The following is a 27,409-nucleotide window of genomic DNA, read 5'->3' as shown; positions in this document are numbered from 1 at the left end:
TAAGATGAGAACTTTTTTCACAGCACTATGAGGAACAGGGGTAATTTCTGGGTAGGACTATTTTTGCGTACGTTCCAAATGCTCATTGGTTGAATTGGTGGTCTGTAACCTATATTAGTAAATAAATAATGTTCAATAACTGAAGACTAACCGAGTTTTTTTTACAAGGTCAATCATAACCTTTCAATAAATGTGAAATTGATGTAACTTTCTCATATCTATGGCTTGCTATGCCTTAAGAATATTCTAAATACACAGGTTTGTTCGTAGTCAGGGTGAACTTTGCCGTAAATTTGAGGCCATATTTGTCGAAAGGCTATGATAAATCTTACGTGTTCTTGACTACCCTTTTGTGTCTCACACTGATGACCTAATTTTGTTTAGCTTTTTAGTGGAGTCTGAGTTGCTCATTTGCTTTTGTTACTTTGTATGTATGATTTTAGTTACTTTATGTTCTTTGTTGTGTATGTTTGTTTTCCATGTCTGGTCTTTGTCCATGGATTACATTCTCTTTAAAAAAAATAATAATGGCAGGACCATAACCTGTTAGATGATGGAGTTTAATAAGTATAAATATTTAAAAATCTTCTTGTCGCTTTATCTTGACATCTTGGTTTTGTCACTTCTTAGAGTTTCAGATACATGTATTTCTCTTATTATTTGTCAAAAATCATGAACATTAATCTAGAATTACTTTCAAATCATATAATTTTGCTTAGAACCAAGTGGAAAATTAACAAGTGACCATATACTTTTTGGCACATCTCTGTACATTAACAATATTCTAGTTTTATTCAGAGCAAGAAATAGTAGCCTGCTTTCCAGCTCGTGACTGGCTACTTTTGGCAGGACTGGCTAAGATAATAAAAAAATTACATATAAATAAAATATAATAAGATATTGAAAAATAGTATTATGGACTGGTTAGAATTTTAGTGAGTTTTCTACCCTGTTTTATTTTAATCTTTAAATTTCTTGTCCTCTGTTTGCTTTATTCTCTGAAACGGAATGTGTATTGTCAAAATGCATCAATATTTTGAGAAAAATATCATATTACATCATACATGGAATATTAGAGTATGTCAGGTAATTTGGTACCCTGAAAAAATACTCTCTGTACCCTCCAATTCAAAGGTCAGGGGTTGCATGAACCCCCAGAAGCAAAAACTGGTGGGCATGTTGCTTAATTATAGCAAAAAAGTTGTTGATTCTATATACTGTTTTTATCTTCTCAGTTGCACTCACAAAGTAAACAAATATTTGTTCATTTACAACTCAATTGATGCAAGGTTTGAGGTTATCATTATTGAACCCCTTTTGTGGTATATTAAAAAAATTGGTTGAAGTATTGAATTTGCTCACAAAGACAGGGATTGAAACAAGATATTATTTCAATTTGGAATTATTTTTGATATAACAAAATAAGAAAAAAGATTTATGAAACAACCCCTTACAAGGGAGTTAGTTATGCCATCATGACTAGGGGGGGTTGTAAGTTTTCCTTAACATTTTTTATCTTTTATTATTTTTTTAACTAACCTTACCCCTTAGTCATACCAGTATGGATAACCCTACTTTGTAAGGGTTAGTTTCTAAATTCGAAAATGATTCCAAACTAAAACAATACCTTGATTGAAATAGAAATGACATAAAACACTCTGCATCGAAAAATTTTCTTAAAATTACAAATTATTGCATTGTTTGCATGTTAGACAATAAGATCAAATTCCAGCAATAAGTGGCTAAAAGAATTGTAGATATATATTTAGAAACTGTGGCAAGAAATGTCTGTCAACACTCTTTTTAATTGGCTAGATATTTAAAAGATACTTATTTTAGACTTATGGAAAATATGTTCCACGTATGATTAATTAATGAGAGTAAAGAGATATGTAGACGCCATTGTTATTCAGTCTTATGAATTTATAAATTTGCTGTGAAGGACTCAGGCCCTTGGTGATTGTGCTTCAATGCACCATTTCTGAAGTACCAATAGGGTATGTAAGTCTTGTTCTGGTTTCCTTTTCTTAACCGTAATTTCCGATGTAGAACGTATTAAAAACCGAAGACCAGTCTGCATTTAATTGTTTACTTCTGGGTACTCGAAACACTGTATAACATTGCAAAATCTTCTATTTTATGTTTTTTCTTAATACCTTAATCATGTAGAAATAGATATTTGTCATTTTTATCGATATTGTTTACACAAGAAGATGTTTTGCCCTTAACACTGAACTCAACGCTCTCTAAATGACAAATCTTCATGCTTTTGAATGGTATACTAGGACCCCTTCTCGTGAAATCACAGGGTCACATGACAAGACTTACATACCCTATTGAACATGGTGTGGGGACTTCCCAACCCTTGTTTAACATGTTGTACACTGTATATACATTTTTATTTACATTATTTATTTTTTTTTTTATGATTTCAGACCAAGATTGCATCAATGTCGGTTTTGTTCTAGTGTACAGAGTGATGTTAAAAAATACAAAAGTGGGGATAAAATACATGGCTACACAGTCCAAAAGGTAATATTAATTTGGTTAGTTTTGATGAATCTGCTTAATTGAGGATAACAGTAAGTTGGATCATTATGTATGTATTTTTCATATACAAAATGTATTTTGAAAACAGATTTTGATGCTTTACTTATCATGAGGCGAGTTTTTTGCATATTTTTGCATATTTATAGCAGACTTGTGTTGAATGCAGATGGGTCTTACAAAGATATGTATTGACAAGGATATATATTTTTGAAAACCAGTAACTATTGTACCTCCACATTTACATTTACAGACTGATTTTCGTAGAAAGATTATTGAAATTGTGTAAAAATCCTCAAAATTACAAATAAGCCCATTTTTATGTTTAAAATTGTTGATTTTGTAGTGGTTCAAAGTGCTACTTGTATTTTTAAGATGCAAAAATGCAAGAAGATATTACTTAAAAAATGTTAACTATGTTATTTTACAGTGAATACAAAAGACATTGTGCAGTATACTAAGTATAAAAAGCAAACCGATACATGTATGAAGTATTTTTTACAAATTTTAAAGCTGTCATCCAAATCTGCAATGTTTAATGCCATCTTAATATAAACTGAGGGTTTTTGGTTATCAGTTATGCAAGTCTATACATTCAGTGTTTAAAGGAGGGAGTTGCACTCTTCCATCTCCCTCAACAAGTGCAGTTCCCCTTTCCCTTTGGCAAGTACAAAACTTTAATTTCTGAAAGAATTCATTAAGACTGGAAAGCAGACTAATTGTGGGAAACTTAATTTTCATTTGAAGTTTTCCTGTGGAAATTAAAATAAAGTTTCAAAATTCCTTGAACACTGAGGAGGTAGGACAATGATTGACATATTTGTAGCCCTGTATGTATCTACAGCATGGTGAAGCTATTATCCACTAAAGTGTTGGTACTTCCTATAGGGTTTGTAAGTCATGTTTTAGTTTCATTTTCCTTTCCAGAATTTCCCATGTAGAACAAATTGAAATCCAAAGACCGATCTGCATTTTATTATTTACTTCCTGAATCTTGAAATGCTGTATTACAATACCATATCTTCTATTTTATGCTTTTCTAAACATTTTTATCATGGCGAGCTAGATATTTGTCACTTTTTATTATTATTTTTACATAAAAAAGATGTTTTGCTTTAAATACTGAACTCAATATTATGTTAATGATGAATTTCCATTTATTTTATTGGTAGACGAGGACCCATTGTCATGAAACCACAGGGTCACATGACCAGTTATATACCCCATTAAAAATGTACAAAAGATGTACCTTTACATTAATTTTTATAACAGGTGGTGGAGGTTCCTGAGTTGATGCTTACCACTGTTGTTCTACATCATGACAGAACTGGAGCTGAACATCTCCATGTTGCTAGAGATGATAGTAATAATGCATTCAGGTGTCTGTCTGTCTGTCATAGAATTTAGAAACAAGGACTATATATTGATATCTTAACTAGGGTACCCACTGATATTTTTGTTTTATTGTTTTTACAATGAATGTGAACTTTCTAAGTTTAGGGCTCATTCAAACTTTCAACCCAAAATAATTATGTATTAATAATTTTCAAAAGTAACAATAAGATACCTATTAAAGTACAAAAATACAAGAAAGTATTGTGAGGTGTTCTATTTTCCTTTGCATGTTATTGAAGTTGACATTTAAGTACCATTTCATGTTAGAATCATAGCTTTTTGTTTGTTTCCTAGATGTATTGAATGTAATCTAGGTAAAAAAAAATGACTAAATTGGGGAAAATGATGTGCAACCAGTTGCCTAATTCTTACACAGAATGGTACTTAAATAACAATTCATGTATACCTTCTTCATTTAAAGTACAAAAATACAAGAAAGTATTGTGAGGTGTTCTATTTTCCTTTGCATGTTATTGAAGTTGACATTTAAGTACCATTTCATGTTAGAATCATAGCTTTTTGTTTGTTTCCTAGATGTATTGAATGTAATCTAGGTAAAAAAAAATGACTAAATTGGGGAAAATGATGTGCAACCAGTTGCCTAATTCTTACACAGAATGGTACTTAAATAACAATTCATGTATACCTTCTTCATTTAAAGTACAAAAATACAAGAAAGTATTGTGAGGTGTTCTATTTTCCTTTGCATGTTATTGAAGTTGACATTTAAGTACCATTTCATGTTAGAATCAGGCAATGGGTGGCATATCATTTTTCTCAATTTGGTCTTTTTTGCCTCAAATATATTCAATACATGTAGGAAACAACCAAAAAAGCTATTTAAATTTCCCCTGAAACTTCAGTAACATGGATTTGACTGCTTATATAGGGAAAAAGTGGGTATTTCCTGCCATTTTTCCATGGTGCATATTAACTAAATTTGACATATCAATATCTTAAAACAGGCAAACTTTACAAACACTTTAATGGTTATTTCTGGGGGTCATGACGTATAAATACTTGAATACTGCAATTAAATCTCTGCATTTTTTTTCTGTAAGTGCCACACCTTATACACATTTTGCCTGATTCTTAGACAGAGAAGTACTTAAAATGTATTGAATGTGTGCCTATTTCTATTTTCATTTTGTATTTTAGTGTTAGTTTTATAGCACTTTTAAAAATGTGATGAACTGAGACTATATAAAATATGTTACCTTAATCACCACAATGGCAGATCCAGAGTTGGTATTCGTGCAAATAGAACCATTCCTTTTGTTGGAAAATTTTATTTAATTGCACAATAGTAGCAAGTATTTCTCTTTTAAAAATTGTTATCTCAGCACATACAGAACGTTATTGTTTTGATTGCTCAAATCACTGGTCAGAAATTTCTATGGATGCATCTTCCGTAAACTAACCTGACTTAGCGGGGAAGCATGATACTTTTCTTGGACTTGAATCAACACTTTCTTGGGGATGAAATTTCCTCACAAAATTTTTTTTTATAATTTCAAGGTTTAAAAGTATTTCTCCGTCTAAGAATCGGGCAAAATGTAGATAAGGTGTGGCGCACAAAGGGAAAAAAACTGCAGAGATTTCATTGCATTAACCAATTATTTATACCTGTTAACCACCAGAAATAACCATCAAAGTGTTTGTAAAATTTGCCTTTTTAATATATTGATAGGTCAAAATTAGTTGAAATGCACTACAAGAAAATGGTGGTAAAATTTTCTGACACTTTTTCCCTGCATAAACAGTAAAAAAAATATCTACATCACAAATACTTCAGGATAAATTTAAATAGCTTTTTGTTTGTTTCCTAGATGTATTGAATGTAAAAAAATGACTAAATTGGGGAAAATGATGTGCAACCAGATGCCTAATTCTTACACAGAATGGTACTTAAATAACAATTCATGTATACCTTCTTCATTTAATGACATCGTTTTTTTTATAGTGTAATGTTCCGAACCACACCAATGGATAGTACAGGTGTACCCCACATTTTAGAACATACTGCATTGTGTGGATCAAAGAGATTTCCAGTCCGTGATCCATTTTTCAAGATGCTGAATAGATCGTTGTCTACATTTATGAATGCTATGACAGGTATCGTGTGTTTAAGGTTTCAGAAACTAAACATTGAAAATTGAAAACCTTCTTTTTATTCATTAACTGTAATTTGCAAAGTGATTTTTTAGGATGTCATTTTTACATCATTTGCATTATGTGATTTTGTGAAGAAGGCAGAAAAACATGCTGAAGTAACATCACAGGCTGAGAAATCATACAGCACGCTAGACTTAGCAACTTTTTTTCTTTTTCTTTAATTTTCTTAATTTTTTTAGGGGAGAATGTAATTTTCCTTCAGTTGTATTCAGAACATATTTCATCAACATTTCTAATTTTTTTAACAGGTTAAATGAAATAACCTAGTTTTTGGCAGTTAAAATCCAACAAATGTTTACTATTTACACTACATATATTTCAGCAAGTGATTGGACCATGTATCCTTTTTCTACACAGAACCAGAAAGACTATGAGAATCTGTTATCAGTGTATATGGATGCTGTCTTTTTTCCACAGCTAAGGGAACTAGACTTTAGGTTTGTATGTAGTGTCCTTTACACCCGTCAAAATGAGGGATTTGATTATTTGACTGATTCACAGGTTTCCAATTTTGCAAATCCTGACATTTTTTCACTATTGATCCCCCCCCCCTCCATATTGTCCCTCATCCTGCAAATCTTATGTTACAAGGTTTAAGTTCTTTGTTTTACTGTATACAGTGAAACCTTTCCTAACAGAATCAGCCTTTGTATACAGTGAAATCTTTCCTAACTGAATCAGCCTTTGTATACAGTGAAACCTTTCCTAAAAGAATCAGCCTTTGTATACAGTGAAACCTTTCCTAACAGAATCAGCCTTTGTATACAGTGAAACCTTTCCTAACTGAATCAGCCTTTGTATACAGTGAAACCTTTCCTAACTGAATCAGCCTTTGTATACAGTGAAACCTTTACTAACTGAATCTGCCTTTGTATACAGTGAAACCTTTCCTAACTGAATCAGCCTTTGAATTTTAATTTAGTTCATTTTAGGCAGCTGTTGCCAAGATTTAAGTCCATATACCGCTAAACATGATAAAATTCAGACATTGACAATGGTAAAGTGATTCATAGTGTGAAAAAACCTGTAAAATAAACAATGCGTTTTCAGTCTACATATTCTACATTTTAACTCAACAGCGGTCTTTTCTATATTCAGATCTGTAATTTTGAGAAAATCATATATTCCACTCCTACTATAATCAACCAAATGTAACAAAATCAAGAACGATAACTCTTGCTAAGTTCCAATTTCATGCTCAATACATACATTATTTTTCTCAAAAGTGCAACAACCAGACAAGTTTTGAAGTCCCATTGTGTCAGTTTAAAAGCATTTTGAACCTGGATAAATTGTACACCTCTCCAAAACCAACTGAATTCTACAGTTCGAATGGTGTTCGGTTTAGAGAGATTTTATTGTATTAATATTGAAAATGTTTCTATGAAGTTAAGAAAAATGAACAAATTAAAAAAAAACAAAAGATCTAAAAATGGGCTTAATAGTCCTTTTTCATATTTTCGAAATTCAAGCCATTTTAGCAAGTTTTTCAAAGGGACATAACCAACCAGCACCCGTCAACCTCGTTGGGGGTCTCATTGTGGAAAGTAAAAACAACAAACATTTTTCTTGGAAACTGAAATTAGTTTAACCTTCAGTAAGTACCTTTTTGGTTTGAAATAAGTTGTTTAAAAATATGTAAGCTTTAATATATGAATTTGAAGTCTACTGCTGTCCATTGCTCCTATTTGACAATAGGCCAGTCTGTTGGATGACATATTTGTAGAAAGTTACTCCCCTTAGCTTAAAAAGTTAACGAAGCCAAAGTTGGGAATATGAAAAAGGACTGTTAAGACATTTTTTTTTCTAATACAAAAGTGGAAAAGTGTGCATGATATACCCACAAAGTGTGCATGATATACCTTGTACTGTTGAATTTAAAAAACAATGCTGAGCAATGAATTTGCTTAATTATTTACTTCTAGGTATATATAACATAAAGATACAATGAACATGCATTACAGAACCCTCTGGATCTGCTTTTTAGAAACATAATATTAACATTTTTTTTCTCAGCCAGGAAGGATGGAGATTGGAAAATGAGGATCCAGAGGACAAATCAACTCCTCTTATTTTCAAAGGAGTGGTTTATAATGAGATGAAGGGTGTTTTTGTAAGTACATGAGAAAAGCCTAGGGTTGTATACAAAACTGATTTGTTCAACATGTCATAGTTTTCCTCTCCTCTTTCGTCTACCCCGGACTTGACTTTTTATGAGCAACTCAGCAGGTGTTTCTAGAAAACCAGAGATCGCTTACCCTACTGGTGCACCTGGTCCATGCTCCCAATTTTTAGTAGTGTCAGATTTACTCATTTACTTTTGTTACTTTGTATGTATTATTTTGGTTATTTTATGTTCTTTGTTATGTTTGTCTGTTGACCATGTCTGGTCTTTGTCCCTGGATTACATTCTTTTGATTTCCACTAGAATCTTGGTTCCCTTGTTTACTCTTTCAGTAGATCTGCCATAAATTGAAGCACTACATTTTTCACCTCATCTAGTTTCCAAGCTTTTCAAATCAATCTGTTTTTGCAAAGGGTTGTTACATGACTACAAATTTATGTCTTAGATTTTTTTCTTTCAGTCTAACCCACAAAATATTTACTGCCAAGCTTTAGAAAATAAATTGCTACCAAGTCACACATATGGAGTTGTGTCTGGAGGTGATCCACCAAAAATTACAGATCTGACCTGGGATCATCTGAAAAATTTTCATTCTTCCCACTATCATCCGACAAATTCAAGGTAAGGCTGGTAGTATTTCTTTTAGTTAATCATAAATACAGGTATTCATCTTTGAAAATAAGGTTATTACATCAGGAATGACCTTGGAGATGACCTTGGATACATGTTTATGTTATCTGGCACCATAAGCTGAAAAAGAAGGTGTAGGGGCATTAAGCTGTATATATTGCCTTAAAATATCAACTTTGTTTTAACATCGTGAAAGTTGTTTGTAAAATATATGAAAATAAGAAAAAATGATAGTTTTGGCATTAGTTCAATGAAATGACATCATAATGGTGCCTCAATTTTATGTCATTTTTCAAAAACTGCTTAGAGGTGTAAATTTGTTGTATTTGTGGACTTGTTTACATCCAGAAAACTGTCTTTACCCAAGAAACAACTTTTTGTCTTTATATATGATAATCTATGTAATAATGAATGTATTTACTAAATATGAAGTTGTTTCTTGGATGTGGACACCATTTTCTTGCCAAAAACATGACCAGAAAATGACCGAAAAGTACAAAATTTGACAGAATAATCTGAATATTTGTAAACTTCAAGCAATTTTTCTGTTCTCTCGGTGCAAGAGTAATCAAGGGAATCAAGGTTATAGCAGTAATCAAAAGAATATAATCCAGGGACAAAGACTTATCAGAAGAATTACCGGTATTAGAAGTCTTTATGTTTCCTCATTTGATACGGATTAAAGTCTACAAGTTCACGTGCAAGTAAGCAGACTGTAGAATGAAGAGAACAAATATTCATCGTCAAAAGGGATATGTTTTGGAGAGAATGCAAAATAACAAAAATTGTCCTCAGTAATTATCTTAAGAACTAAACCGATATCATGAACTTCTTTAAATGTAACTTAAATAGCAAAAGAGGATTGGAAGTACCTGCAGTGTTTAATTTATGTCCGTCCAAAATTTGACTCCTAATGTATTGATTTAGTTCAAATTTAGTATGTGACGTTATAAAGATGGGGCATATGTTGGAAGTGGTTTTGTTTGCTGTCCAATTTCAACTTCCTGTACAAGTTGGAGTATTGCAAACAAGCATGACAACATATGCAGCTTCAGGTTTTTTTTTAATGCAGGTTTTTCACGTATGGAGACTTTCCATTAGAAAGACATCTTCAGTATATTAATGGTAATTATTTAGAGAAGTTTGACAGAATAAAAATAGATACAAGTGTTCCTAATGAACCAAGATGGTCTCAAGCAGTAAGTACAATTTACTTATAAAAAAATATTAATGGGAAAAGCTTCAATATTTTGTTGTGCCATCTATATGGTTATTTTGGTGTGTTGAAAATGTTGCTTTTTTATTCAAAATCTGGGTGAGATTTGTTTTTAAGTTCTGCGGCAGACAGAAAGTTTAATGAAAGAATAACTTTATTTTATCTTCATCAATATTTCATGTGATTTAATTCTTGCATTCTAACTTTGACTGTGAATTTAGCGAAAATAAAATCATTGTGAAAATAACCACTTTTATGATTTTTCATTTGTTATTACTATCAAATTCAACATAAATTCACATTAATCTCTGTCATGTCTTTCAATAATCCTAGAAGTACTGAAAATGTATTAATTTTTGTGGTTGATACTATTTGTGATTTCTGCCTAAAAACATAATTGTGGTTATAAATTTTTTTTTAATTTTAAATAATACATGTTATAAATGTTTCAAAGTGGACAAAAAATTTAGTTAATCATATTGTACCGCTTTTTTTGATTTGACAAATTTTACATCAGTTGTGGGACTTTTGCACTTCATCTTTGTGGGGGACATGTGGCTATGCATAGCAATCTTGTTAGGATTTAATGGAAATTTTACCATTTGTTTAGAACTTTAATTTGTGTTCTGATTTTAAAAAAAATCTAGAACAAATGCAACTAAACCATAAAAAAAGATTTTGTCAGTATTTTTCTTGATTTTTTAGAGAAGAAGCCATGTTACCTGCCAGCCTGACCCTATGGCACCAGACCCTGAGAAGCAGACGACAGTGTCCACTAGTTATTTATTGTCTGAGTGAGTTAATATGATACGCTTATGGTCTTTTGTGAATTTAATGTTCTTATTAGTCAAACAAATCTTTTTTGAATAAAGGATAGATTATTGACTTTGCCTTTCTACCATAAGGATGTAAAAGTAATACTATCATCATATTACTTGCTAAAAGTATAGGGAAATCAATCTGTGTCGACTGAAACTTAAACAAAAAAAACGAAGTCTGTCTCAACCAAACTTATCAGAAGTGCCTTTATGTGAGTTTCGATGCATGTTTATCCTGTGTAAACTACAGCACATGCCTTAACTAAACAAAACTTAAAAGTCTAAAATGGTTTCAGATTTGACCATTTATTCTGTACATAAATGTGTAAATCATGACTTTCCTGAAATAAACTACAATATACATGTACCAGCATTGTTCTAACATAACCTGCAGAGTAGGATTTTAGTGTCATTTCAAGAGATTTTCAACTTTATAAAAGTTAAATGTCAGTTACTTCTCATTTATGCCATTGCCATGATAATTTTCTCTTTTTCAGTATATCTGATACTTTTGAGAACTTCACTCTCAGTATAATTAGTGCTCTGCTAACAGATGGTGAGACCTCCCCATTTTACCAGTCTTTAATAGTTTCTAATATTGGTTCTGATTTCTCACCTATTTTAGGGTAAGTTTTTTTTTCTGAATTCAGTAAACTTGCTGTCTGCCTTATAATCATGCAAAGTTGAATTTATGTAATTCCTTTGAAAAAAAGTTATTATTATACCTCTGCTGCGAAGGATACTTGTTTTTTATTGTCATCTTTCTTGGTTTAAGGTTGTAGACCTAGGGTAAGGGACATAATTCTTGTAAGTCATAAGAACGTTTGTATTCTGCATATTATATCAATCTCATGTAAGCATCAAAGTAACTTGGATTGGTTTCATTCTGTTTCAATGGAAAGCTTGATAGACTTTGTTGGTGAAATTGAATATGATACAAACATATCACTGATTTCAAGAGTAATGTATCTTACCCTAGGTCTACCTCCTTAAGAGAGGTAAATAACAGAATTCACAAATAAAAACTTGAATATCAAATAAACAACTGATGCCTCAATATCTTTCAATACATTATTATACACATACTGCTTGCAATTGAGGAGGTATACTGGATTACCACACGAAGGAAGAATATCGCCCGACACTATATTCTTTTATGAGTGTGGTGATCCACTATATCACCCTCAACTGCAGGCAGTATGTGTTTTATTATACTGAATATTTTTTTAACCAGTATACCACCCTTCTATTGATAAACAAACATCAAAGATCCATTGACTTAATATTTCTCATTGTAAAGTGTTTTTTTTTCCTCTGCAAAACCATCTTTTGGTGTCCTTGTTTCCTATAAGTTCATTAATTGCATCTTTATTAACCTCGGCAAAAGCCATTGTAACTGTCGTCTGGTGTTTTGGGCGGAAATTAGAAAATGTACAGTAATACCGGACTGCACAACGGTAAGGACAAGATACATCTCCGGTCGGAGCAGGTGGTTTACTCGAAGGAAGGGTGGTATACTCAAAGGAAGGGCAGTATACTGGAATACCACTTATCCTTTTATCCAATCAAAATTCTAGAATTTAATATGAAGTATAATATATATAGATAGCAATGTTTTATCGAATGTTCCCAGTGTAATAAATTTCGATAATTCACACTGAAATAAATTCAGTAATTTCACTCTCGTGCTTTCTTCCAACAAATGTCACAACTTTGATATCAATCTGCCAATCACAGAATTTAAAATTCATTTTGAAAATATCGATAAATTATGAAGAAAATCTATATATTAAATAGGATAATTAATTGGAAATTGTGCATAATCAAAATATTATCACTCGTGCCAAGAACAAGTTCCGTACATGCGCTCTTCGGCACTCGTGATAATACTTTGGTTATTCACTTTTTCTGATTAATTATCCTATTAATACTGTTACTTCCTAAACATAAACAAGGACTTTATTGTCAAAGCAAATGACGTCTTTAATAGAATGTGTATATGGACCACCTAAAAAAGTTCCGTCAGGTTTTGAAATCCAGTCAAAATAGTGCCACTCTATGAATAAATCAATTAAAAATATCATGACATCAGACTTTAATAAAGTAGAGATCTTAATTCACCTGATAACACTCTTAAATATGCATAGAACACACTTGTATTATGAAAACAATTTTTTTTTTGGACTCCTTTCACCGTGAATGGAATCTGGCTGGATTTTATGTGCATTTCCTAAGGTACTGGTCTTCAATTTTATTTAAGGAGGTAGACCTTGGTAAAGGGACACAACTCTTACTTATCATTTGATGATTTTATTCAGCATTTGACATCAAACTCATGTAAGCATAAAAGTAACTTGAATTGATTTTATTCTGATAAATGAAAGTTTGATAGGCTTTGATGAAATTGAATATGATCCCTAATTTTAAGAGTTATGTCCCTTACCCTTGGTCTAGCTCCTTAATTTCTATATTTGCTTGCATTCAAGGCTGTTGCATTCCACATATTATTTATAATTAAATGACTAAATAAGGACATGGATTTTTTTCAGGTATTCAGGTGACACTAAGGACTCAGTGTTTTCTGTTGGTTTACAAGGAGTGCATGCCGATGATGTGGATAAAGTGCTTAAAATTATTTCTGATACATTTGATCAAGTTGTAAAGTAAGCAAGATTTCCAATCACTGTTGATATATCTTGAAAAGGCTTTTCCATTAATATATTGTTTATATGTAGAAGGTACTCTATATGTTTACAATTACACTGGTCTACACAGAAAAAAAACTAAGTACATGCAGTATACACATAGTTAAACGGCATAGAGGTTCAAATTTACTTTGTAGAGTAAAAGTTCCTGGACTTTTGTGCATCCGTAATAAAGGGTCCACCAAAAAAAATTGAGAGGCCACAATAAGAGTATATCAAAATAACAGCTGCAGAACCAAGGTATACAAAACTTCAATGGTCCTACACTTATGGGCCCCAACCTTAGACCAGTGCTAATTTGAACACCTGTTACATAAGCAGTAACATCAAGACTTGTATTTAGAATAAAGAACATTATAGCCATAATCCAGGACAAAGACTAGACAAAGAAAGAAAACTAACCCCCCACCCCAAAAAAAAAAAAAAGCAAAAAAAGGCAGTAACTTTAGCTAGACTCCTTTAAAACATGGATCATGGACCAAGTGCAGTGGTACGATAAACATCCTCTTCTTTTATTGAAGTATCTGCTGTGTTGCTCATATCATGTGAAATCCAGGTTAAAACAAAAAAAGAAAATACATGTAAACTAGAATTGCTTACAGTTTGGTCATACCAGTTTCTTTGGGTCAAAGTTTTGGTTTCACTGTATTAAAATATGATGATATTTTTTTCTGCCATTCATTTTTCATCAAAAATAAGAAAGTTTCATTTGTGTGTTTTCTGGCAAAAATGTTTTCATTTTCATGAAATTGAAAACATTGATACATGTACACTGAAATATTGAGGAATAATTTCATGGGGATTATTTCAGTCTTGTAAATGTTCCAATTTAAAGTTTTATAGACTTGAAACACCAAAGTTTTAAATGATTAATTTATGTGCTTAAGTAAGTTTATCTTTTTTTATCTTTTAGAGATGGGTTTGAACAGAAAAGAATAGATGCCTTACTTCATAAAATAGAGCTAGGACAAAAACATCAAAGTAGTAATTTTGGATTAAAATTAACCATGGTTTGTACATTACTGGCAAAGTCTTCAGTCATTTGTGAACATAAAGGGTTGCCTTAAAAATGAAAATATAAGGTTCTTAATTTGAATTAGAATGACAGTGAGCAAAGCTCACTTGGTGATACCCCTGCTACCCTCCTAAGAAATCATATATTGTATAGCAGGTAATTTTCGCTGAGTGCAAATTTTGGCGTATTTTAGCAGTCCATCTAAAAACAAAAAAATCAGTTCAGCAAAATATTTACTGTGAGTTTTAGGAATTGTTGAACTTTTTCATATACTTTTTAGCTCAAAATCGCCAAATTTTACACCCGCCAAAATAATACGTCATAAGGTAGTCATTGAACTGGAAAGAGAAATAGGAGATGCATAAGAGTATATTGTGATAAAGAATTTGTAAAAGATTCGTTGAAGTCCATTCAGTGTTTGAGAGGAGTTGCGGGTTAGAACTATTGGGGACAGATGGATGAACAAATGAATGAATGGACAGACAGATGATCAGCATGATCACTTCCACTTTTATAGTAAGGGTATAAAAAGCATCAAAGGGAAGGAATTATACAGATAAATTTCGAATTGTTTTTTGACAAATTTCTGTTTTATATAGTGAATAAACTGAAACCTATCTAAACCAGACACTTTTTACAGTCTCTTTGTATCAAATTAAATGAGTTTTGAACCTCATAAATTAAACACCTGTCCAAAAGGGTTATGTTTAGACTGGCTTACTTATCTGTTTCTGTATCCCAGCATGTATAATATTTTACTGTAATTGTTTTATTAACCAATGAAAGAAATCACATCATTTCCAGTAAATAGCCGATAGAGACTGAAAGAGACAATTACTACAGAGAACTATTCACATTTGTAATTTGTAATATTAAAGCTGATTTTTTAACAGGCAATCAGTCATAATTGGAACCATGATACAGATCCTGTTGAGAGCCTACAGATAAATAAATATGTAAACCAGTTCAGAAAACTGTTAGAAGAGGATCCACAGTTTTTACAGAAGAAAGTTCAACAATATTTTAAGGTTTGCTTAGTAAAGGTTTTGCACTATACCACTATTTCCATGGGAATTACCATGTCAGGTTGTTTCCTACTTTCCATGTTTTTGCCCTGATATTGCCATTTATTATACAGAGCATCATTTAGACTGTTCCTTTTAAGGATGTAGACCTAGGATAAGGGACACAACTCATAAAAATCATTGGAATGTTTGTATTCAGCATTTTACATCAATCTTATGTAAGCATCTAATTAATTTAGATTCATTTTATTCTGCTTCAAATGAAAGCTTGAGAGGCTTTGGTGAAATTAAATCTAATACAAACATATCACTGATTTCACAAGTTATGTCCCTTACCCTAGGTCTACCTCCTTAAATTTACCTAGGGCTAAATAGCATGCATAAATTTAATTTTAGTATCAAAATTTGAGGAATAAATCAGCAAAAAAAGTTGGTGATGTCACAGTCACATGACAAAATTTGATCTATGAGATGATGGACAAACATTTTTATCCAATCAGAAAGTGTGTTAGTTCTGAAATTAAATTATTTAGAAATAACCCTTTTATTTTTGTATTAGATGAATTGCTTAATGTTGTCTTGAATTTTAGGGTTTATGTTGTTTGGTCATGAAATATTTTTAGAAATTTGTTATGTACAGATACACATTTAATACAATTCTATTAAGGATTCTGAGTTTTAAAATTAGGAGTCATGTGTGTAACTATATTTGTATCGAAAGTGGTCCCAGTTCATATTAAATTGTTTTATTTGTTTTTCAATAAAAAGACTAAAATCCTAATTTGAAATTAATGATTTCAATATTCAAAAGGAGCTGTTCAAATTTTGACAAAAACAAAACAAAACAAAACAAAACAACAAACACAGTAAAAGGTCTTTATAGTAATTTTACGAATTGATGAAAAATGTTCAATCTATGACATTTTACAATTAAAAAACTTCTTACTGATTATTTTTCATTTTTTGGTTACTTTTTACCAGAATAATAATCACTGTCTGATATTAACAATGAGTCCAGATGAACAATTTGAGGAGAAACGAAAAGAAGAAGAAAAGACAAGACTACAGAACATGATAGAAAAACTTACAGATGATGATAAAGATAAAATATTTCAAAAAGGTGCAGTGGGCTTTAAACAAATTTATTTCGCTATTCTATAGATTGAGGTACCTAGGTCATTAGTCTTCTCCTTTTAACATCTGTAATTTGTGCCAAATTTCCTGACAAAGTACGGGGCACAAAGTACTCAGATGGTTATATTTTGCCTGTCTGTCAGTCTGTTTGCTCTCAGTCAGTTTGTTTGTCCACATAACTTGTAACTACATCTCCTTTAAATCCACTCAAGTAGTCTTCATGAAATTTTATTTGAAGGTTAAATATCGTATGTAAGTGTACATGAAGCCATATGTGATTTTTAAGGAAGATAACCCAACTTAAAGGTTTCATGTGTTGAACCATGTAAACCCAATGCCTCCTAAACCACTTAAGGAATTTTATGAAACTTTACAGGAAGGTTTTTTTTGAACGATTTTTATTAAGAAATTCAATGATTGGGTAAGCAATCTATACAGAGAAAATCCAACTTTAAGGTTTTATATATTATAACCTCATTTCTGCAATTTCCTCCTTATCTATCCAAGTATTTTTATGAAGTTTTATGGAAAGGTTTGGCATATTATGTAATCTGCATGAAGGAACAAATCCTTTCTCGAAGACTCCAAAGGGAGATAATTCAACATAAGGGTTTAACTAGTACCATGAGGGGTCATGCAGTGGTTTGTGGGGATGGGTTGTTATTCTCATTCTAAAATTGCTCACAATATTTCTAGTTCCATGTTTGTTAAGTACAGGTCAGGATTTTACTTTTTTTGTCTCATTTAGTAAAATGCCATAGATTTTCATTGGATGATGCTATTATTATCCAAGTCCATATTTTAGGTCAGACATTATTAAAGCAACAAATGGAAAAAGAAGACTTGAGCTGTCTTCCCACCTTACATCTGAAGGAGATAGATAGAAAAATTAAGGAAGAAATAGTCAATACTGTTAAATGTGGTAAGTGTGCTTTCTAAGAATACGTCATCCCTCTACTTAAGAGGAGGTTATCTTGGTCTGCCTATCAAATGTATTTCATTATGTATGTTGGCACCTGATATCTTCTTTGCTGACTATCATTAGATTAAATTATTGTGTTCTTTTGTACAATTTTGAAGGTATGAAAGACATCATTAGAATCTGATTAAAGTAGAGCATGACATATATTTTTTGTATATAGATTTTTCTGAATTTTCCAGATGACACTGAACCAATATACAGTACTGGAAAATTTTGATATATATATCATAGGCTACTGACATTGATTTCAATGTTGACAAATGTTATAACATTTTATACAGAATCTGAGGGAATTTTGACTATTTTGGAATCTTTAAAATCTGACATATAGAATTTCTTACCTATTATTCCAAAAGACACAGCCCTCGTAAAAGGTGACTAAATAGTGCTCAGAAACCTAGCCGGGGGCTAGGTGCTCTGCTCACAGAGCAACTGATATGTGTGCCCCAGGTGTTGGAATGGGGTACCCCTGGCGTGATACATGCTGGGGTTGTCAGGCTATATAATGCAGAAAACTTGACTGAAAACAGTAGTTGTGCACCGTGTTGGGAAAGATATCCATGTTCCTTGCACGTTAAAGAACCCTGCTGTGGTATTCGATAAGAGTAGGAACCTTTGCGCTCCACCACTGTAGGCTAGATTGCCAGACCTTACCCATCCCTCTCTTTTTCTTGTGGCAATCAAAATTTATCGACCCTATTGTCCTTGTGTCCCATCCCTTTTTTTTTCATTTCATCATCATTTCATGTTCATTTTATCATCCATTTCGTGTTCATTTTATCATCCATTTCATGTTTATTGTCTGAATATAGCTGAAATATTGCTGCTCGGACGTTAAACCTCAACAATCAATCAATCAATCATCAACCAAGAGACACATATTTCGAAAAAAAAACTAGGGGTTACGTTCTAAATATGGAAAAAATATAATATAAATTTCCCACTGTGTTTTTATAGAACATTTTTCTACCAGTTATTGTCCCCCTTGATAGAGACTTCTTTTAATATTACAAAATAACATGAAGTACATCTCTTCCAACTCCATTTAAATCAAATACTGTGAAAGTATTATAGTTCATGGGTACCAATTTTTATGGATTTTTATAGGTTTGGTGAATCACAATATTTGTTTCCAAACGAAAAGAAAATTTTCCATTCATTTATATGATAGAGTTGTCAAATCCACCAATTCAAGAATCAATGAACTGATCATTTTCCCATTAACCACAAAAATTGGTACCGATAAATTATAGTACTTTCACAGTACTTCAGTACGATTCATGAGATGACAGAAAAGAATGTTTTATGTACTCAACCTTTATTGAGGGTTGGGTTTTTATTTTTTATTTTTTTTGGCATCTACAGATGTTTATGGTGTTGTGAATTACAGCTATCAATATAATTAAGAAATAAATCACTGAAACTCTATTTTACCGCTGTATAACACAGGCTGGTCATTTATGTTGTATTGTTTTACCCCAAGCAACAGCGATTGTTTAAATAATGATTCTAATAGGCTAGTTTCTTTATTTTTTTGAATAGACAGCCTATGTGTTGCATGAAATAGGGACTGCTTGGGAGTAAAATTCTGTTATGACGTCTGTAAAATTAGGTAAAATATATCTATGATGTTGCAAAAAAGACCGTCTTAGTCAATGACATTGGTCTTATGTTTATCACTTTTTTTTACCATGGCTATGATCTAAAGAGCATTGAAGCACGTCATATTAGAATATGAAATATTTCATGTATCAATGGCACTGTATTAAAGTGTTAACAAAAATTTGCACCACCACAGAATTGATGTCCATGAAAAGTAATTTCTCAGTAACTTTCAGTCTTATCATTTAATTTGCAGTGCATATATGTAGAAAAATGTATGTTTTCCAATTAAATTTACATGCAGGGCTTTTTTTTAGGTGAGGTACCAGTTCAACTTTGTGAACAGCCAACTAATGGTGTGACGTACCTGAATATCGTTACGAACATGGCTCAAGTACCAAAAGGACTCAAACCATATGTGCCATTATTTTGTGAAGTTATTACTAAGTAAGTGAATACAGCATAGGCTTTTTATATATAACAAAAATGGGTATGGTGAATATGTCAATAAGACCATAACCCCACTGGGATGAAAAAAAGTCAGCTCAATGTGACCTACTGGTCTTCATTTAACAGTGAGGAAACCTTCACACCACAGGGCATGATGCAGCTGGCCCCAAAACAACATTATACACAGGCACAGTGAAATAGTTGTCCCTATATACTCCAGCAATATAAAAGTTAACTGAAAGTGAAAACGAAATAATACATTCAGAGGCTAGAAAGATTTATAAAATCATTGATTGGATAGAATGAATCATTAGGGTCGAAGAACACAAGTTAAATCTCTAAGTGTTCTGGCCCCGTGCAGGTCCGGGTGTTAAAAGAATAGGCCTGCAGCAGCGCTAAGCTTGTCGTAAAAGGCGACTAAATAGTGCTCAGAACGCTTGCCGGGGGCTAGGGCGCTCTGCCCACAGAGCAACTGGGATGTGTGTCCCAGGTGGTGGAATGGGGTACCCCTGGCGTGTTACATGCTGGGGTTGTCAGGCTATAATATGGAAAACCTGACCGCAAACCATAGTGGTGCACCGTGTTGGGAAAGATGCCACGTTCCTCGCACGTTAAAGAACCCTGCTGTGGTATTCGATAGGAGTAGGAACCTTTGCGCTCCGCCACAGGAGGCTAAATTGCCCAACCTTACCCATCCCCCCTTTTTCCAGTGGAAATCAAAATTTGTCGACCCTATTATCCTTGTGACCCATCCTTTTTTTTCATTTCATGTTCATTTTATCATCCATTTCATGTTCATTGTCTGAATATAGCTGAAATATTGCTGCTCGGACGTTAAACCTCAACAAACAAACAAACAAACTAAGTGTTCTGAGCACAGGGACGGAGCATCAGTGACATCGTATATTTGCAGGTGTTATTGAAGGGATCATTGTTGTTCTGTTGTAATTGACCTATAATGTATGCAGTTAGAAAATAAATCTTTTAACACAGATATACATAGCTTGTTATGTGAAGTCTTGCATATTCCAGTCCAGACATTAGTAATATTACAAGGTAGTGCTGCATTTTTAACAAAGTCTCATGGTATTTGAGTACCAATAGTTATGTCCCTCATAGACAAGGCCTAAAATCATATAGCAATGGATTTTTATACATTTATATAATATATATTATAGTTATGTATGACAGGGATATACACAGTTTAATTTTTCATCTGTAACATGAAAATTGAATTGTCACGAATATTATCTTTGAAGGACATTACAGTTCAATTGATGAATGATCGCGGATTAAATACTGTGCAAAAACAAATTTATAGTAGATCCCGCACAAAAAGATGGTGCGACAATTTCCCGGTTTACAGTACATTGGCCAACAGACCAATCATTAAAAGTCTACTTGAACATAGGTTATTAATCAACTCACTCTCTAGCATATAACTTCACCCTCATACCACCTATAGATGTCATAAATTTTGTAATTCATTTATTTACAATGATATTTATCATCATCATTCAATTCTACCTTATAACAGAATGGGAGCTGGCTCCATGGACTATAAAGATCTATCCCAGCAGATAGAACTGACGACCAGTGGCCTGGATGCTGATACTCATGTTACACAGCACCCATCAGATAACTATAGTTACGAACAGGGAATCCAATTCTCATCATATTGTCTGGATAGAAATGTGGACAAGATGCTGGATTTATGGACAAATATATTTTCTAAGTAAAGTTTTTGAGAATTGTAGTATCATAACATGATAAAACATCAATATTTACTAAGACTGTTTGAATTCAAATTTCTGTGAAGAATTTTTTTTTTAAATTTGATTCAGGATACTGTTTTTCAGAATACTCTACTGAGCTGTGAAACAGTCCTCATAGTGTAAGAAATAAACATTTACAGCTTTATTTCAATCAATTGTACATTATGTTGCCTACTGATATCAAATTCCTTCTCAGTAAAGTGGGGTATCATGGGCGGATTTAGTTTATGAAGGGGAGGCATAATTATGAGAATCAGTATAAAAGGTAACCTGATTAAGACATGTTTAATGAATGAATATGATAAATTGCCGTACAATAGCAGATTACGATAGATTTTTATTTTTTTTCTTTAAAAAGTTGGGGCGTACACCCATAACACCCTCACCTGGACCCGCCCATGGGTATGCATAGCCACACAATGCCTGCAAATTCATCTTTAATAAGGTCAAACAAATAATTGACTTGTTTCCTGCTACCAGCAAGAAAAAATATGGTAGGTAAGTATGGAAGTCATTTTATTGTTTGAACATATTTTACATTGAGTTATTGAGGACACAGTCTAGACTTTAGCAGTGCTTGAGCCAAAATGGCCATAAAATGTTTAGTATTGGCACCAAAAATAGGGTAGCAGGAAACAGTCATATTATTTGTTTACCTTTATTTGCTTTTGCCATTTCAGTCCAATTTTGAATGATGAGGGACGTCTGATGACATTGATTAAAATGGAAGCTGCCAATCTTGCTGCCTCCATCTCAGGTCAAGGCCACTCCTATGCCATGTCACATGCAAGGTCAAGGCTGAATGCTGCAGCAGCTTTGGATGAAATCCTTGGAGGAATGACACAGGTTAGTTGTTTTTTTCTCCTAATGGATTCATTGATTTCAGATTTAGTGTTTGGCTCTATATAGATGGGGTATATTTATAAGCCATTGTGGGTGCTTTTCAATATCAACTTTTTAACATGGTATGAAAAAATCCATCATTTTGATAGTGTAAATTGATTATTTGCACCATATGAATCGAGGGAAAAAGACAACATTTTCCATATCATGGTGGTGCATTGAGTTATAGTTTCATTGAAATGCACTGAAAATGAACATTTCAAGGGCAGATAACTCAAAAACCTTATTTTTCTAACATTTTATTGAAAAATTTCTGTGCAAAGCCAGTGATGCAGAGATTAAATAACGGTCTTTTCAAATAGAGAAAGTATCCTTAAGTGATATTTTAATGTCCGATCAGTGAGGTTTTGACATGCATGATTTTTCCAATTTAGCCCGATTCTTTCAAACACTTACACTTGACAATTTCTACTCCTTTTACAATATTTTTTTTTCTGAAATTCATGTAAAACTAGTTTTACCCCATCTTCAAAAAACTGGAGGTATATAGTAATCATGTTGTCTGTCTCTTGATTTGTCCCTTTGTCTGTTCATCTGTTTGTCTGTTCTCATTTCTAATCTTCATCTCTGTTAAAACCAGTGAATGAAATTTATCTAACTTTTGCTCATTCTTTACCACAAGATGCCACTGTGCAAATTTGATTTTGTTGTTGTTGTTTTTTCCATATGAATGACTCATGGGGTTTTCTGAATGGTGTCTATTAATTGGGGTAGGGTATTGAGAAATTTCTAGTATTACTTTTGTTTTATATTAGGAAAATATGCCCCTACATTATTTACATAAGTACTGAGATGTTCGCTGTTTGTCAGGTAGCAACAATGAAGGAATTAGCTGAGGGTGATGAGACCACTATGGGTACTGTTGTACAGAATTTACAGAGAATAGCTAAAATTGTACTTAACAAGAATAACATCAGGTATTATATTTGTTTTGTATTTTTCTTTGATTGAGAAAATGAGTAGTCACAAATGACTAAGGTTGACTTTATCTTAATTTTCAGATCATGTATGTTATAATATTGTACTTCATAGCAAAGTATGAAAAAATAGTACCTAGAAAATAATTGAGCAAATACTTATATTTTTATAATTAAAATAATTTTTACTTAATTTTGCTACAATTTAATAACCTCAACTAACACTGTGTTAAGGCCAAACAAAAATTTGTGAAAGGGAGGCTTTTTTAATTAGGTGGAGGGTGGGGGTTGAAGCAAATGAACAAATTTTGTGTGAAATATTTCTTTATATATACTGCTGAAGATGATAAACTTTTATTATACAGTTCAGAAAACTAATGTGTGGAAGGAAAGCTGTGAATGTTATCCATAGCATCAAAATTTTGCTTTTATAAACAAGTGAGCCATGTTTTCATTGATATCAAATAACTGCATCTTTTAAATTGTTTTTCAACCTTCCTGTCAACACACAAACAATCATGATGACGAATTTTTAATACAGAAACCATTTTCCAGACCAGACATGAAATACATGAACGAAATCTGGATTTTTTTTATTTGGGGGATGGGGGGGGGGGGGAGGGGGCTAAAATCCCCAACCAGGAATGATTTAGGGGATGCAGCAGTACCTGAGAGCCTAGACTATATATTTTTTTAGTGTAAAAGGTATTCTATAATAAATAAATGATCTAACATGTTTTGTGACAATTTATTTTTTTCATGATATTTTAAATTGGTTTTTAGTATGCAATGCCAGAAGTGTCAAATTTTGTAAAGTTTATCGAAATAATTATGAATTTGGTTTATATACAATTTGAAATGAGTAAATATGATTTTTATATAATCTATATAGAGTGATTTCTTTTTTTTTAAGCAATATAAGGGATAGAGTTTGAAAGTTTGCTGTTCAATTCTTCTTATTAGTTACTTAGTTTCCTGTCTAATGTATGTAATGAATTTATCTAGATATTAGTCCAGTAATGTATATTTTACACTCAATCAGGGGTCCAAATTGAAACGATGTGAAAGGAACTTTTTTTATTTCACATTATTTTGATATTGCTATGACTTTGAGTAAATTTAGTTGTTTTTATTCAAATGAAGTATTCTCCTATGGTAGAACCCTAGTGGTCATGTAAATACATGGTGTTAAGAATGTTTTCTTTGGAATTTGGTGCCATATGTCTCTCCTAACGTCGTAATAACTTCATGACACAAGTAAAGTATGTTTATAGTGGGGATAAATATACACACAAAGTAACAGCTGATTTAAGTTAGAAAGTACGTTTTTGACATTGCTAGAAAATATTCTTAGCGTCTCAACATAAAACGTAAATCTCACTGATATCTTTTAACACTGATAATTGTTTGTTTTTATTCACACAGATTTGCCATCAACAGTACCCCAGACCAGATATCAACCAATCAAAACAAACTAGATACATTTATACAAGGTCTTCCTGGAAAGGTTCAATCATCAGAGGTTTTTACACAGGTATTTAAATTGTTTACAAGGATAAAGAATTTGATACCAAAGATATATATTAATGTACATATAGAAATTGTAAATGTAGTAAACAATGTTTCTAAACATGATAATGAATCACTATGAATATCACTTGACTGAATGTCCAATGAAATTTTGTGGTCAGTTTTTGGCCTAAATATATGTAAACTGTAACATTTAAAAAGTTATATGGGTTTACTTGCACAATGAACTGTCTGAAATGGTAACATTTAAGTAGCAGTCTTTATAAAAATCAGACAGGAGATGATTCATGAATATCAAAAACTCACCAAAATTCATTTTTTTTCTTGCCCAGAAACCATTATAGATCACATAACCAGTCTTAGTTTTTCATGTGGGGTTGCCCTTTTGAGATAAAATTATTAAAAGGAAAGGCTACTTTTGTATTAAGCTCAGCTCTTATGATAAATCATACCCATGTAAACAAAAAAAATAACCTTTAATGTAAAATGCGCTTTTAGAATATGCTCAAGGCTGTGCAAAGTTTGAAATCCTTGAAATATAAGTGGATAGCCATCTTGCAGAACTCTCCTATCTGAAGGAAGATCATAGTCAGACTTAATTGATTTTAACCGATAGCTTCCGATTGGCTCGTGACGTCACTAAGTTGTTTTGGTATTGATACAAGTACTGCAAATAATATGTAAAATGAAGAATATTCCGTAAATATTTCTACGGTCTTGTTTATCTAATCACCAAAACATGTTGTCTTGTCTTGTCAAGCTTACGATTGCAGGAATGATAAAAGAATATATTCTAAAAGTTTTTGATCAGCAACACGAACATTCTTTGGAAGTAGATTTTCCTATGACATATATACTAGATACTAGTCTTCTTGCAGCAAACCCTGTTGTTCGTCAATGTCGTCTGACATTTGCTTACATGTTGTGCCTCAATCTCTTCTTCTGTTTATTTTGGGTTAAAATTATAGGGGAAAAGTCCAAATTTGAGATTTCTTAGGACATCGTAATTGATTACCTATTTACTGTCACTTTACAAACCGACTTCGTGACGTCACAAGTCAACCAATCATGGTGGCACCCATAGACGCAGAAAATTCAAATTGCCTAATTTTAAATCGTGATTTATTAGTTAATAAGAGGAAATAATTCTGTTTCAATTTAATTTTCATGCACATTTAAAAGGCTTGTTTCGATATTTATGACTTGCTCCATAACATGGTCTTCTCCTTTAAAGATTGTACTTGAAATTCACACTTTGCAAGAGTTATCTTTCTTGATTTGATTTGATTTGGTTGATTTTAGTGGGAGATTAAAATTTAGTTTTCCCAAAAGTACAGATCTAAATACAAAAAGGACTATTGTCACTTAAAAATATAGCATATGTATACCAAAAAAGCATCATCTAATCCATGAGTTTTCTACACCATTAATCACTTTACCATAGGTAGTGTCTGAATTTTATATGAACTGGCACTTAAGAATTTTATTGATATACTTACTATCCAGAAAATTGAAATGACCTGTCTAAAATATGGTAAAGAGGAAGGTCATATACTGCTGATAGAAAATATACAGTTGTTTTATTAACTTTTGCAATGCATGTACCTTTGGTTTTGTAGGAGGTACTTTTTATCATTTTCTTTTATAAAAAGTAGCTTAGGAGGGTAAAAGTACCTGGTATCGCCTCTTAAAGTAAGGCCAGAGAAATCAAATCCAGATTGCTTTATTGCATGAAACCTTAAAGAACAAACCTTTTGCTGACCTGCTTCCATTTATACTTTATTTTCATCATATTGGTTAGAGATGAATTGAATGAAGATGAATTGGACATACTTTTGTTCTTTTTTTATACAATGAAAATGATTCATTGCAAACAAAACCAAAACAGAGTTCTGAATCTTGTCAACCATTCAATTAGTTACCAAATTAAGAGCTTTATTAAGTTTTAAATGTTTTGTGCATAATTTACCCAACTTTTTAGTGTTTATCCTTTGGAGTTTGTGGAGCATTGTATTCAAATTTTAATTTAATGTTACTGCTTGTAAGCGATACTTAAACACAATTCCTTTAAGTTCTTAACGTATAAAAAAAAATATTTCAGTATGGATATTTTGCACCAGAGGAGGCAAAGACTCAATTTGAGTTACCATTTTCAGTAAATTACATGAGTAAAGCTGTTGAAACAATTCCCTACACACATGAGGATTTCCCAACGTAAGTCTTGTATATATCAGTTTCAATGTTCATCTGTCTATAACTTAGGATACTAGATGATAATGGTTGAAAGGATTTTAATATTTTTTGTGTGAAAGCTTTTATCATTATATTTGTTTTTAAGTTGTGCATAACTACATGTATATGTTCATGGTACCAGCTGCTCCAGTGATGTAATATCTATTTTGTCAGATTTCTTTTGGACTTGCTTGATTATAGATCAGATTAGTGTTCAGTTATTTTGTTGATAT

The 27,409-nt window shown here is 32.2% G+C and overlaps 1 protein-coding gene across 1 annotated transcript in view; it reads left to right on the top strand.

The window, feature by feature from the left end:
• The window catches only part of LOC148599675 (presequence protease, mitochondrial-like), a 33,716-nt gene that overhangs the window by 2,391 nt on the left and 3,916 nt on the right, over positions 1 to 27,409 (top strand). The window contains exons 2-21 of the mRNA XM_088557993.1: positions 2,436 to 2,532; positions 3,820 to 3,926; positions 5,906 to 6,057; positions 6,440 to 6,554; positions 8,134 to 8,230; positions 8,703 to 8,863; positions 9,945 to 10,071; positions 10,794 to 10,882; positions 11,404 to 11,532; positions 13,456 to 13,569; positions 14,525 to 14,621; positions 15,520 to 15,654; positions 16,633 to 16,771; positions 17,591 to 17,707; positions 19,687 to 19,816; positions 21,357 to 21,554; positions 22,275 to 22,440; positions 23,308 to 23,414; positions 24,840 to 24,948; positions 27,046 to 27,158. Of these exons, the coding sequence (XP_088414119.1) occupies positions 2,436 to 2,532; positions 3,820 to 3,926; positions 5,906 to 6,057; positions 6,440 to 6,554; positions 8,134 to 8,230; positions 8,703 to 8,863; positions 9,945 to 10,071; positions 10,794 to 10,882; positions 11,404 to 11,532; positions 13,456 to 13,569; positions 14,525 to 14,621; positions 15,520 to 15,654; positions 16,633 to 16,771; positions 17,591 to 17,707; positions 19,687 to 19,816; positions 21,357 to 21,554; positions 22,275 to 22,440; positions 23,308 to 23,414; positions 24,840 to 24,948; positions 27,046 to 27,158 (2,499 nt within the window). The remainder of the gene's footprint in view (positions 1 to 2,435; positions 2,533 to 3,819; positions 3,927 to 5,905; positions 6,058 to 6,439; positions 6,555 to 8,133; positions 8,231 to 8,702; positions 8,864 to 9,944; positions 10,072 to 10,793; positions 10,883 to 11,403; positions 11,533 to 13,455; positions 13,570 to 14,524; positions 14,622 to 15,519; positions 15,655 to 16,632; positions 16,772 to 17,590; positions 17,708 to 19,686; positions 19,817 to 21,356; positions 21,555 to 22,274; positions 22,441 to 23,307; positions 23,415 to 24,839; positions 24,949 to 27,045; positions 27,159 to 27,409) is intronic.

This window comes from Perna viridis, chromosome 13, assembly GCF_037379345.1.
Source record: "Perna viridis isolate PV_CMFRI_1.1 ecotype Kerala chromosome 13, ASM3737934v1, whole genome shotgun sequence".
NCBI classification, from domain to species: Eukaryota; Metazoa; Mollusca; class Bivalvia; order Mytilida; family Mytilidae; genus Perna; species Perna viridis.
This window is presented reverse-complemented; position numbering and strand designations above follow the sequence as displayed.